Here is a 13,287-nt window from a genome sequence, read left to right on the forward strand (position 1 = left end):
GCTGTTCACCAGAGGAAACATCTAACCTGAAGGAGCTGGAGCAGTTTTGCCTTGAGTATTTTGCAAAAATGCCAGTGACCAGATGTGGAAAACTCATAGAGACTTATCCAAAGTGACTGCAGCTGTAATTGACGCAAAAGGAGGATCCACAAAGTACTGACTGTAGGGGGGTGAATAGTTATACATACTGAAGTTTTCAGTAATTTTGTCCTATTTGTTGTTTGATTCACAATAAAAAGAAAACCAAATGTTCACAGTTGTCGGCATGTTCTTTACATGAACTGATGCAAACCCTCAAAAAAGCAGTGTGAGGTAGCAAAACACAAAAAATGCCAAAGGGGTGAATACTTTTGCAAGCCACTGTAATGTAGTAGATGTTACCTCGAGTCCTATGTAACGCCACAGCTTACATGACTCCTGTACTTGTTACCTGTGTCCATGGCGCCATCTATGGGTCAGTCTTGATAGAGCTCTTCGATTATTTTGGTGTAGGAGCGGCTTAAGGTTCTGGTATTTGGTGGCTCTGTTCCCTGTAAAGACAGCGGCTCCATCAGAACCTCGCCTGGTCGGTTCTGGGCGGTCGGTTCTGGGCGGTGGGTTCTGGGTGGTGGGTTCTGGGCAGCAGGTTCTGGACGGTCGGTTCTGGGGGGGCCGGTTGTGGGCGGTCGGCTCTGGGAGGTGGATTCTGGACGGTCGGTTCTGGGGGGTTATGGGCGGTCGGTTCAGGGGTCGGTTCTGGGTGGTGGGTTTTGGGGAGTGGGTTCTACGCGGTCGGTTCTGGGCGGTCGGCACTGGGAGGTGGATTCTGGGCGGTCGCTTCTGGGGTGGGCTCTGGGCAGTCGGTTCTAGGCAGTTGGTTCTGGGGTGGATTCTAGGCGGTCGGTTCTGGGATTGGTTCTGGGCGGTCGGTTCTGGGGGGGGTTGTGGACGGCCGGTTGTAAGCGGACGGTTGTGGGAGGTCGGCTCTGGGAGGTGGATTCTGGGCGGTTGCTTCTGGGCAGTGGGTTCTGGGCGGTCGGTTCTGGGGTGGGTTCTGGGCAGTCTGTTCTGGTCGGTGGGTTCTGAGCGGTGGGTTCTCGGCAGTCGGTTCTGGGGGGGTTATGGGCGGCAGGTTGAGGGCGGTCGGCTCTGGGAGGTGGATTCTGGGCGGTCGCTTCTGGGGTGGGTTCTGGGCAGTCGGTTCAGGGCGGTCGGTTCTGGGATTGATTCTGGGCGGTCGGTTCTGGGGAGGGTTGTGGGAGGCCGGCTCTGGGAGGTGGATTCTGGACGGTCGGTTCCGGGTGGTGGGTTCTGGGCGGCCTGTCCTGGGCAGTGGGTTCTGGGCGGTTGGTTGTGGGGTGGGTTATGGGCAGTCGGTTCAGGGAGGTTGTGGGCGGCTGGTATTGGGCGGTCGGTTCTGGGGGGGTTGTGGGCGGCTGGTTCTGGGCGGTGGGTTCTGGGCGGTTGGCTCTGGGAGGTCGCTTCTGGAGTGGGTTCTGGGCAGTCTGTTCTGGGCGATAGGTTCAGTTCTGGGTGGTGGGTTCTGGGGTTGGTTCTGGGAAGTCAGTTCTGAGTGGTGGGTTCTGGCGGTGGGCTATGGGCGGTCGGTTCTGGGCAGTCGCTTCTGGGGTGGGTTTTGGGTGATGGGTTCAGTTCTGGGCGGTGGGTTCTGGGGGTGGTTATGGGCAGTCGGTTCTGACTGGTGGGTTCTGGCGGTGGGCTATGGGCGGTCGGTTATGGGGTCGGTTCTGGGCGGTCGGTTCTAGTGGTCGGTTCTGGGGTTGGTTCTGAGCGGTGGCTTCTGGCGGTAGGCTCTGGGCGGTGGGTTCTGGGCGGTCGGTTTTCGGTGGTGGGTTCTGGTGGACAGTTCTGGGGTTGGTTCTGGGCGGGCGGTTCTGGGCGGTGGGTTCTGGTGGTCGGTTCTGGGGTTGGTTCTGGCCGGTCGGTTCTGGCCGGTCGGCTTTCGGTGGTGGGTTCTGGTGGTCAGTTCTGGGGTTGGTTCTGGCGGTAGGCTCTAGGCGGTCAGTTCTGGCCGGTCGGTTTTTGGTGGTGGGTTCTGGCGGTAGGGTCTGGGCAGTCGGTTCTGGGTGGCTGGTTCTGAGCGGTGGGTTCTGGCGGTAGGCTCTGCGCGGGTTCTGGTGGTGGGTTCTGGGCGGGTTCTGGTGGTCGGTTCTGAGTGGTGGGTTCTGGGCGGCTGGTTCTGAGCGGTGGGTTCTAGCGGTAGGCTCTGGGCGGGCGGTTCTGGGTGAGTTCTGGTGGTCGGTTCTGGGCGGCTGGTTCTGAGCGGTGGGTTCTGGCGGTAGGCTCTGGGCAGGCGGTTCTGGGCGGGTTCTGGAGGTCGGTTCTGAGTGGTGGGTTCTGGTGTAGGCTCTGGGCGGACGGTTCTGGGCAGGTTCTGGTGGTCGGTTCTGAGTGGTGGGTTCTGGCGGTCGGTTCTGGGCGGCTGGTTCTGAGTGGTGGGTTCTGGCGGTAGGCTCTGGGCAGGCGGTTCTGGGCGGGTTCTGGTGGTCGGTTCTGAGTGGTGGGTTCTGGTGGTAGGCTCTGGGCGGGCGGTTCTGGTGGTCGGTTCTGAGTGGTGGGTTCTGGGCGGCTGGTTCTGAGTGGTGGGTTCTGGCGGTAGGCTCTGGGCAGGCGGTTCTGGTGGTCGGTTCTGAGTTTTGGGTTCTGGTGGTAGGCTCTGGGCGGGCGGTTCTGGGCGGGTTCTGGTGGTCGGTTCTGAGTGGTGGGTTCTGGAGGTAGGCTCTGGGTGGGCGGTTCTGAGTGGTGGGTTCTGGCGGTCGGTTCTGAGCGGTGGGTTCTGGCGGTAGGCTCTGGGCGGGCGGATCTGAGTGGTGGGTTCTGGTGGTAGGCTCTGGGCGGGCGATTCTGAGTGGTGGGTTCTGGAGGTAGGCTCTGGGCAGGCGGTTCTGAGTGGTGGGTTCTGGCGGTCGGTTCTGGGCGGCTGGTTCTGAGTGGTGGGTTCTGGCGGTAGGCTCTGGGCGGGCGGTTCTGAGTTGTGGGTTCTGGTGGTAGGCTCTGGGCGGTTTCTGGTTGTCGGTTCTGAGTGGTGGGTTCTGGAGGTAGGCTCTGGGCGGGCGGGCGGTTCTGAGTGGTGGGTTCTGGCGGTCGGTTCTGGGCGGCTGGTTCTGAGCGGTGGGTTCTGGCGGTAGGCTCTGGGCGGGCGGTTCTGGTGGTAGGCTCTGGGTGGGCGGTTCTGAGCGGTGGGTTCTGGGCGGTTGGTTCTGAGTGGTGGGCTCTGGGCGGTCGGTTCTGAGCGGTGGGTTCTGGTGGTAGGCTCTGGGCGGCCGGTTCTGGCAGTAGGCTCTGGGCAGGCGGTTCTGAGTGGTGGGTTCCGGCGGTCGGTTCTGGGCGGGCGGTCGGTTCTGGTGGTAGGCTCTGGGCGGTCGGCTCTGGGCGGCCGGTTCTGGCAGTAGGCTCTGGGCAGGCGGTTCTGAGTGGTGGGTTCCGGCGGTCGGTTCTGGGCGGGCGGTCGGTTCTGGTGGTAGGCTCTGGGCGGCCGGTTCTGGCAGTAGGCTCTGGGCAGGCGGTTCTGAGTGGTGGGTTCCGGCGGTCGGTTCTGGGCGGGCGGTCGGTTCTGGTGGTAGGCTCTGGGCGGTCGGCTCTGGGCGGCCGGTTCTGGCAGTAGGCTCTGGGCAGGCGGTTCTGGTCCCGCCGATCTGTCCCGCTTGTTAGTGATGGGCCCACAAGCCACGTTTCCATATTCAGGAGTGCGGCACAGCAGGGTGACTGCCGACATGGCGGCCAGTACAGATCACACAGGGCTGTCACTGACAACAGTGCAGTAGAGGCGGCCATCTTGCCTGTCACCAGATTTCCCAGAAGTCACTGCTTTTTAGTGCAGACAATGGACTTCAAGGAACGAGAACATAAAAGTGGAAATGGCTTCAGATGTGAAGCAGAGAAGTCAGACATGTGCAGCCATCATCATCCTCCCGGCACACGGTCACTGCCCACGAAATAACAGCGCTCCACCCGCCGCCATCATGGCCGCCGTCCTCGGCTCCGTCACTCACCATGGTGACAGTCACGGCCCCGCCCACTACACGCTCTGACCAACCGCAATTACCAGTGTGAGGGGGCGTGACCATGTACGCTATTCATCCAATCAACCGCCGGTGGGCGTGTCCCCGTGCTCTGTTCTACCAATCATTCAGTTAGTGGCGTGTCCTACCAGAACATTGGGCTAATACCAGCGTGGTTGGCTAAGACAGGTAGGAGGGGCGTGCTGCGTGTGACGTCATTAGTGCCTGCACGAGCAGGGGGCCTCCATTTTAGGTCACCTGATCTTAAAGGGGAGTTTCATCCGTAAAGTGATTTTTGTTTTTGGGCATAAAACACAATACTGACAACTTCCTGCAGACAAAGCATTCAGCTGTATGAAATGCCCCAACAAATAGTGAATGCCCCTCCCCCGTGTATTATGCAAATTGAGGTGTTCTCAGCCAATCAGAAACAGCGAGCTGGTTTATGGTTGCAGCCTGCGCTTACACCCTGTACACCGCCAGGGCCTCAGTGTTGCCCATAGCAACCAGTTTGGTAACCTGCAATCCGATTGGGCGTTGATATTTTTGTCGACAATAGTTGTTATAGATGGGGGAATTCTGACCCTTGTAGTCCTCCAGAGCCGTCATAATATCAAGTCCTCCATGTTTAACTGAGGTGTCCGCCATCATGTCGCCGTGGATACAATGTGTCTGCACTTTGGAAAGTTCTGCGCACCGCAGGGAGGCACCGGGGCGGAGGGGAAGCACCGTGGGGAGGCATCGGGGCGGAGGGGAGGCACCGCGGGGGAGGGGAGGCACCGGAGGGGAAGCACCGCGGGGGAGGCACCGGAGGGGGGAAGCACCGCGGGGGAGGCACCGGAGGGGGGGAAGCACCGCGGGGGAGGCACCGGAGGGGGAAGCACCGTGGGGAGGCATCGGGGTGGAGGGGAGGCACTGGAGGGGGAAGCACCGCGGGGGAGGCACCGGAGGGGGAAGCACCGTGGGGAGGCATCGGGGTGGAGGGGAGGCATCGGAGGGGAAGCACCGCGGGGAGGCATCGGGGTGCAGGGGAGGCACCGGAGGGGAAGCACCGCGGGGGAGGCACCGGAGGGGAAGCACCGTGGGGAGGCATCGGGGTGGAGGGGAGGCACCGGAGGGGAAGCACCGCGGGGAGGCATCGGGGTGGAGGGGAGGCACCGCGGGGGAGGCACCGGAGGGGGAAGCACCGCGGGGGAGGCACCGGAGGGGAAGCACCGCGGGGGAGGCACCGGAGGGGAAGCACCGTGGGGAGGCATCGGGGTGGAGGGGAGGCACTGCGGGGGAGGCACCGGAGGGGAAGCACCGCGGGGAGGCATCGGGGTGGAGGGGAGGCACCGGAGGGGAAGCACCGCGGGGAGGCATCGGGGTGGAGGGGAGGCACCGCGGGGGAGGCACCGGAGGGGAAGCACCGTGGGGAGGCATCGGGGTGGAGGGGAGGCACCGGAGGGGAAGCACCGCGGGGAGGCATCGGGGTGGAGGGGAAGCACCGCGGGGAGGCATCGGGGCGGGGGGAGGCACTGCAGGGGAGGCACCGGGGCAGGCGGGGAAGGCATCGGGGCAGGTGGGGGAGGCACTGCGGGGAGGCACCGGGGCGGGGGAGGCACCGCGGGGAGACACCGGAGGGGAAGCACCGTGGGGAGGCATCGGGGTGGAGGGGAGGCACCGCGGGGGAGGCACCGGAGGGGGAAGCACCGCGGGGGAGGCACCGGAGGGGAAGCACCGCGGGGGAGGCACCGGAGGGGAAGCACCGTGGGGAGGCATCGGGGTGGAGGGGAGGCACTGCGGGGGAGGCACCGGAGGGGAAGCACCGCGGGGAGGCATCGGGGTGGAGGGGAGGCACCGGAGGGGAAGCACCGCGGGGAGGCATCGGGGTGGAGGGGAGGCACCGCGGGGGAGGCACCGGAGGGGAAGCACCGTGGGGAGGCATCGGGGTGGAGGGGAGGCACCGGAGGGGAAGCACCGCGGGGAGGCATCGGGGTGGAGGGGAAGCACCGCGGGGAGGCATCGGGGCGGGGGGAGGCACTGCAGGGGAGGCACCGGGGCAGGCGGGGAAGGCATCGGGGCAGGTGGGGGAGGCACTGCGGGGAGGCACCGGGGCGGGGGAGGCACCGCGGGGAGACACCGGAGGGGAAGCACCGTGGGGAGGCATCGGGGTGGAGGGGAGGCACCGGAGGGGAAGCACCGCGGGGAGGCATCGGGGTGGAGGGGAGGCACCGCGGGGGAGGCACCGGAGGGGAAGCACCGCGGGGAGGCATCGGGGTGGAGGGGAGGCACCGCGGGGGAGGCACCGGAGGGGAAGCACCGTGGGGAGGCATCGGGGTGGAGGGGAAGCACCGCGGGGAGGCATCGGGGCGGGGGGAGGCACTGCAGGGGAGGCACCGGGGAAGGCATCGGGGCAGGTGGGGGAGGTACTGCGGGGAGGCACCGGAGGGGAAGCACCGCGGGGAGGCATTGCAGAGGAGGCACCGGGGCGGGGGAGGCACCGGGGAAGGCATCGGGGCGGGGGGAGGCACCGCGGGGAGGCATTGCAGAGGAGGCACTGAGGCGGGGGAGGCACTGCGGGGAGGCACACCGGCCGCCAGGATGGTCTGTGCGCCCTCTGATCGAGCCGCCATCAGGGGCTCAGGGTGACGTCCTGCACAGTCTTCAGGGAGGCAGAGGACATTGTTTGTTGTCTCTTTGTCTCTGGTGAAGCGTCGCCCAGGAGATGAAGGATCACAAGATCCCGCCCTCCCTCTCTCCATGATGAAGCTGCTCTCACCCCACACCCAGATCACTCGCCCCAGAGCTGACAGCCAGAGGATGGGCCGCACCGACACCTCCTGAGCATCGGAGCAAGAGGTAAGAAGAGGCCAGAGGAGAGAGGTCAGAGAAGAGAGGTCAGAGGAGAGAGAGGCCAGAGGAGAGAGGTCAGAGAAGAGAGGTCAGAGGAGAGAGAGGCCAGAGGAGAGAGGCCAGAGGAGAGAGGTCAGAGGAGAGAGGTCAGAGGAGAGAGAGGCCAGAGGAGAGAGGTCAGAGAAGAGAGGTCAGAGGAGAGAGAGGCCAGAGGAGAGAGGTCAGAGAAGAGAGGTCAGAGGAGAGAGGTCAGAGAAGAGAGGTCAGAGAAGAGAGGTCAGAGGAGAGAGAGGCCAGAGGAGAGAGGCCAGAGGAGAGAGGTCAGAGGAGAGAGGTCAGAGGAGAGAGGTCAGAGAAGAGAGGTCAGAGGAGAGAGAGGCCAGAGATATGGGGAGCAGAGAGACCAGAGAAGAGAGGTCAGAGGAGAGAGAGGTCAGAGGAGAGAGAGGTCAGAGGAGAGAGAGGCCAGAGGAGAGAGGTCAGAGATGTGGGGAGCAGAGAGGTCATAGAAGAGAGGTCAGAGGAGAGAGAGGTCAGAGGTAAGAAGAGGTCAGAGGAGAGAGAGGCCAGAGGAGAGAGAGGCCAGAGGAGAGAGGTCAGAGAAGAGATTTGAGAAGAGAAATCAGGGAAGAGAGATGCAGGAAAGCAGAGACATCAGTGGGAGACATAGTAACACAGTAACGCAGGCTGAATGAAGACCTCGGTCCATCCTGTTCAACCTTTCTCCCCCAATTGTACTCCCCCCATACTCACACTACACCAACTTACTGGGACCAGGCCTCACAAATGAATTACCATTTTTATTTTTATTATTAATGCACTATTATAATTACTATTAAATCAGTTTATAATTTTTTAATTAGTTTTATTTTTGCCATTACAAAATCCCTGTACCTAAAATCTGTTGATCCAGAAGAAGGCAAAATCCCCAGGACACCTTCAGCCAATTTGCATCACGGGGAAAAATTCCTTCTTGATCCCGAGAAAAGGCGAAAATCAGTACAAGAACCCCGGATCAAAAGTACTACTATAGGTGTAACATTTGTCTAATGTAACTATAACCCGCAATGTTATGAGTATCAAGGAAATCCTCCTGCCCTTGTATAAAGCTGTTACAGCGTCGGCCATCACTACCTCTTGTGGTCGTCATTCCACATTCTTACTGCTCTGACTGTAAAGAACCCTTTCCTGTTTAGCTGCCAGAATCGCCTTTCTTCCCCCCGTAATGAGCCCCCAGGTCCTTAGTATGGTCTGTGGAAGGAATAAGTCATGGGCTAGACCTTTGTACTGACCACACATATATTTATACATGTAAATGAGATCCCCCCAAACATATGTGGGGAGCTGAGTTCAGAGCAGTGGAGGGATCAGATCAGAAGAAACGTAAGACAAAGAACGTAAAAGATGAACTAGAGGAGAAGAGAGATCAGAAGAACAGAGATAACGGAGAAGAGAAATCAGAGGAGAGAGATGTGGGGAGCAGAGAGGTCAGAGGAGATAGAAGACAGAGTAGGCAGATCAGAAAAATGACCGGAGAAGAGACACGAGAGACAGAGATCCGGGGGCAGAGCAGTGCTGGGCAGTGCGGCTCTGCGCGATGATCTGGATCACTTGGCTCCGCTCAGCAGATATATTCGTCTCTTCTGGATCCAGATGTAATACGTGATCAGTGGCTGAATATTCGGGGAACCTTCACCCGGTCCTGATGATGGAGACAGGAGGAGCGGCTGCAGCGGTTACATCCAGACTGGTACACGCCGTGTGTGACCGGGTGACGGCGGCGTCGGGCCACTGGTGGCTGACCGGATGTTGTTCTGTTCTGCAGGGCGACAGGAGCCGGGCGCCATGTCTCGCCGACGCTTGGAGGACGCCATCCTCAGATCCAAGGCGTTCGAGAGCTCCGGGGAGAGCGTGGACGAAGGCTCCGATGACGAGGAGTGCGAGCGCTCCGCCGAGCTGTGTGTCCGCCGCCGTGTCTCTCTGAGCAAGGATTCACATGGCATCTTCAGCCTCCGATTCTCGCCCAGCGGAAAACAGCTCGCCGCCGGATTCGGGAACGGCGCAATCCAGGTAATCGGGAGCGGGATCACTAAGAAGGGGCGACTCACCCAGTCCGGGCGATGTCGGGTCACACTATGAGAGGTGCAGCAGTCTGTGCCCCGGAGCAGCGTGCACCACAATTATCAGAGGACGCTGCGCACAATCACTGTCTTGTTACAATGTATCAGTGCAGACAATCCTCTGTGAGCTCAGCAGCGTCTAGACTTCCTGCACCGATACAATGTAGCGCCCCACGACCCCGTCATCCTGCGGTAGTTTCTTAGCGCCATACGGCGGTTTTCTATGTGACATTGGAGCAGTCATGTAAAAAGATTGTGATTTCTTCCAGATTGTGAACGTAGACGGCGGCAGCCTCAGCAGGATTCTGTTCCCTGGACATCGCACAAGACAAGCCGTCACCTCCCTCAGCTATCACCCCAAAAACAGCAACATACTGGTGGGCGCCGGCGCCGACGGCCTGGTCTCCTTCTACGACATCCAGTCTGAGTTGAGCGTATTATCGCTAACAGGTGACGGACCCACCTCTACTGTAATGTAAGGGTTAATGATTGGGGGGCTGAGGAAAGGAGCTAGTGCAATGACTCCCCCCGAATAGATTAAAAATGGTCCCTGCTCGTTTGAATAATCAAGAGGGTTTGTTTGATTATTTTTTATTTTAATTTCATAATTTTTTATTTTTTTTCATTATTTTATATATTTACTTTCATTATTATTATTATTTTCATTATTTGATTTATTTTTTCTATATTTTATTTCCTTTATTTTGTTTATTTATTATGTTATTTGTGTTTCTTTCATTACTTTATTTTTTATTTTTATTTATTTTCATTATTTTATGTATTCATTTTTTCATTATTTTCTTTGTTTTTTCATTATTTTATTTCGTTCTTTTTTCTTTTATTTATTTTCATTATTTGATTCATTTTTTTTCAAATATTATTTTAATTTTTTATCATTATCATATTTATTTATATTTTTTTCATTATTTCTTATTTATTTTCATTATTTTCTGTATTTATTTTTTCATTATTTTTTTACATTTACTTAGTTTTTTATTGTTTTGTTTTTTTCATTATTTTTTTCTTTTTATTATTTTATCTGCTTTTTTCATTATTTTATTTTTTATTTTTTTATTTTTTTATTGTATTTATTTTCATTATTTTATTTATTATTTCATTCTTTTACAATATTACTTTCATTTTTTTATTATTATTATCTTATGTATTTATATTTTTTCACATTATTTTTTATTTATTTGCATTATTTTCTGTATTATTTTCAATTATTTTTCTTTTTTAATATTCTTCTATTTATTTTGATTTTTCTCATTATTTATTTGCTTTTTTTATGTACTTATGTTTTCATTTTTCAATTATTTTTCTTTTTTAATATTCATTTATTTTGATTTTTCTCATTATTTATTTATTTGCATTTTTTTATGTACTTATGTTTTCATTTTTCAATTATTTTCCTTTTTTTTATTATTCTTTTATTTATTTTTATTTTTCTCATTATTTTTTTATTTGCATTTTTTATGTATTTAGGTTTTCATATCTTTATTATTTTCCTTTTTTATTATTCTTTTATTTATTTTTATTTTTCTCATTATTTTTTATTATTTTTTTATTTTCATTCTTTTATGTATTTAGGTTTTCATATCTTTATTATTTTCCTTTTTTATTATTCTTTTATTTATTTTTATTTTTCTCATTATTTTTTATTATTTTTTTATTTTCATTTTTTATGTATTTAGGTTTTCATATCTTATTATTTTCATTTTTTATTATTTTTTTTATTTATTTTTATTTTTTATTTATTTATTTTTGTGTGTGTGTTTTTTAGAGCAAGAAAATGAAATTCACGCCCTGGATTTCAGCACAGATGGCAGCGTGTTTGCTACAGCCGGAAGGGACAGGAACATCCGCATATATGATAGTCAGACCAATGAGGTAACACGCCTCCTCTGTAGGTGGCGCCATTACTGCTCGTCTGGGGGTCGCCCCCTAGTGTTATGGGCAGGGGATCGATCCTGTATTGATGGACAGATATGACGTTCAGCTATCCCTTTAAGAATATGCATCTGAATGGAGTTGTAATCCGTGTTTCATGCCCCAGATCCTGACCTTCCTGATGGCCCCGGACTTCCTGACGGATGATGACCTGACGCTGACCAGCGGCCACACGCGCAGGATCTTCGCTCTCAAATTTCACCCCTCCGAACACCATATTTTTGTGACGGGCGGCTGGGACGATTCCATTAAGGTCTGTGATACATTGTATACAGATCCGGCCATTGTTCTGTTCTCTTTAATGTCGCCTTAAAGGGAAATTCCATTTATAAAAATGTGAAACCTTTAAGGGACTGTCCCATAAGCCAACTTTTTATCAGCTATGCGCAGGATAGGTAATTAACGTGCAGTATCTGAGGGTCCGACTGCTGGTCCTCCCACCAATCACGTACACGGTGCTTCCAAAGTTCCTTTTGTGAGTTGAGCTGTACTGAGCATGTGCGACCACCGCTCCATTTACAGTCGCACATGCTCAGTATTGCTTCACTTACATAAGTGAATTTGGGTCTTTCATTTTGAATAAAACAGACATATTTTATATTGCTGCGTCCGTAAAGGTTCGATCTATCAGAATATCCAATTAATTACCCCGAACGGGAAAAGAGGAAAACCCCAAAAAGGTATTAAAGAGAACATCAGCTCCATGGATGGAAAAAGACCTCACCCAGCTCCATCGACGGAAAAATAAAAATGTTATGGGTCTCGGGGGGCTGAAAATGTATAAAAATAAATATATACAGTATATATATATAATTTGCATGCAATTGTAACAAACCCTCAGCTGTGAGCGGTTGGATTTTCTAGGCCTCAGGTCGGATTTATTCAGATTTTTTTCCTATTCGAGGTCTGGGACAAGCGGATGGCGAAGGAAGCGCGGAGGGTGGTCATCGGCCCTCACATTTGTGGCCCAGGGATCGATATTCGGGTGAGTTCTGCTCCTGGGGCTGGGACAGTGAATAAACTCTGGTCACCTCCAGAGCTGCGATCACAATCTTCTGCTTATTTTGCACAGAACGATCAAATCCTGAGCGGCTCCTGGGTGGCGAGGAACGCTCTCCAGCTCTGGGACCTGCGCTCCTCCAGCCTGGTACAGGACGTGGTGTTTCCCGCCCCCGTCCTGCAGGGGGAGTTCCTGTACGCTGCCCGGTTCTGCACTGATCACGTGGTCCTGGCCGGAGGCAGCGGTACGTGCAGCGCCCGCGCCATCAACGTCAGGACACAAGAGGTGAGAAGAGACCGGGACGTCCGCAATACTCCCCAGCACCCCCTGCTGGTGCAGTGTCTCACCCCACACACTCTGCACAGATGGGGTCAGAGATACCTCTGTTCCCCCGCAGATGCCGCGCTCAGCAGTGGCCCCGGCGTCCAGGCGGTTATATGCAGAGAACCGGTTCTGCCACCTCGCATCGTTCCCTACTTGTTCAGTGTCTGCAGCGGTATCACATGTGGGCGCAGCATTTCTGCACATCCCTGTGACCACTACTGCACCCGTCTGCTCTGGTCACATCCAGAGCTGCATTCACAATTCTGCCTCCTCCAGGACACCCCGACTTGTTCAGTGTCGGCACAGAGCATACCCCCACAATCAGAGACGATCCGCCCTGATGAACTCCCAGGAATGCAGCTTTGGCTGTGACCGGAGCACTGGAGCCGGAGATCAGCATTGTGTCTTCTCGTTGCCATGAGTGCAGTAATCTGGGATCAGTGCGGCTCTCCGCACCCCCTGTACGGCGACAGGTAGGGCGTCCGGGACGTGCGGTCTCTGCGGTGACACAATGTGCACAGTCCTGCGTAATCCAGGGACATTCCACCTCCTGCTGTGACAAGTATCACCGGTGATATCCTTAAAGCGGAACACCCCCGCCAGGTCCCGCGCCGCACATGTACGGTGGATACAGAGCGGACTCTGCAGAGCGCTCACCTTTCTCCTCTATTGCAGGTCCTCGGCGAGGTGTCGCTGTGCAGCAAGGCCGTGCAGACGCTGGACGCTGCCCCCGGTGGTCAGGTGCTGGCAGTGGCCGGAGTGGGCGGCAATCTTCACATCGCAGAACTGTGCTAATGTCCATCCTGACATAAACCACCTGCCGGATCCCCAAAACGTGTCTGTCCTTCTCTTCTTTGTCATCTGCTCCAGTCACATCCAGAGCTGCAGCGAAAATTCCACCGCCTTCTATGTGGATGATGTCAGCACTGCAGTCGGTCATATGTACAGACCCGGAATCAGTAAAGGGGTGCCGGAAGGTGCAGCAGCAGAATTGCCAATGCAGCTTTGGATGTAACTACAGTAGAAATGCAGCTTTGGATGTGAGTGGAGTCTAAAT

The 13,287-nt window shown here is 54.9% G+C and overlaps 2 protein-coding genes across 4 annotated transcripts; one reads left to right on the top strand and one right to left on the bottom strand.

Annotated features, from left to right (window-relative positions):
• Positions 1-426: 426 nt before the first annotated feature.
• Positions 427-3,715, bottom strand: LOC141258405 (uncharacterized). Its single transcript, XM_073673406.1, has 3 exons — positions 2,013-3,715; positions 1,680-1,968; positions 427-1,089 (listed from the first exon to the last, which is right to left on the bottom strand). The coding sequence occupies exons 1-3, from the start codon at positions 3,713-3,715 to the stop codon at positions 427-429; spliced, it is 2,655 nt and encodes an 884-aa protein (XP_073529507.1).
• A 2,775-nt stretch (positions 3,716-6,490) lies between these two features.
• LOC141258746 (uncharacterized) lies at positions 6,491-13,064 on the top strand. 3 transcript variants are annotated; one of them, XM_073673825.1, is made up of 9 exons: positions 6,491-6,842; positions 8,490-8,586; positions 8,662-8,906; positions 9,226-9,406; positions 10,740-10,846; positions 11,013-11,159; positions 11,811-11,891; positions 11,979-12,191; positions 12,906-13,064. In XM_073673825.1, the coding sequence occupies exons 3-9, from the start codon at positions 8,682-8,684 to the stop codon at positions 13,023-13,025; spliced, it is 1,074 nt and encodes a 357-aa protein (XP_073529926.1). In that variant the 5' UTR covers positions 6,491-6,842; positions 8,490-8,586; positions 8,662-8,681; the 3' UTR covers positions 13,026-13,064. The 3 variants fall into 3 exon arrangements, with proteins under 3 accessions (XP_073529926.1, XP_073529925.1, XP_073529927.1); XM_073673824.1 differs by lacking the exon at positions 8,490-8,586; XM_073673826.1 differs by lacking the exon at positions 8,490-8,586 and having other exon boundaries at positions 11,979-12,150.
• The last annotated feature ends 223 nt before the right edge of the window (positions 13,065-13,287 follow it).

This window comes from Phyllobates terribilis, unplaced genomic scaffold (assembly GCF_046119375.1).
Source record: "Phyllobates terribilis strain yellow unplaced genomic scaffold, ASM4611937v1 Scaffold_3__8_contigs__length_932513732, whole genome shotgun sequence".
Classification (NCBI taxonomy): domain Eukaryota; kingdom Metazoa; phylum Chordata; class Amphibia; order Anura; family Dendrobatidae; genus Phyllobates; species Phyllobates terribilis.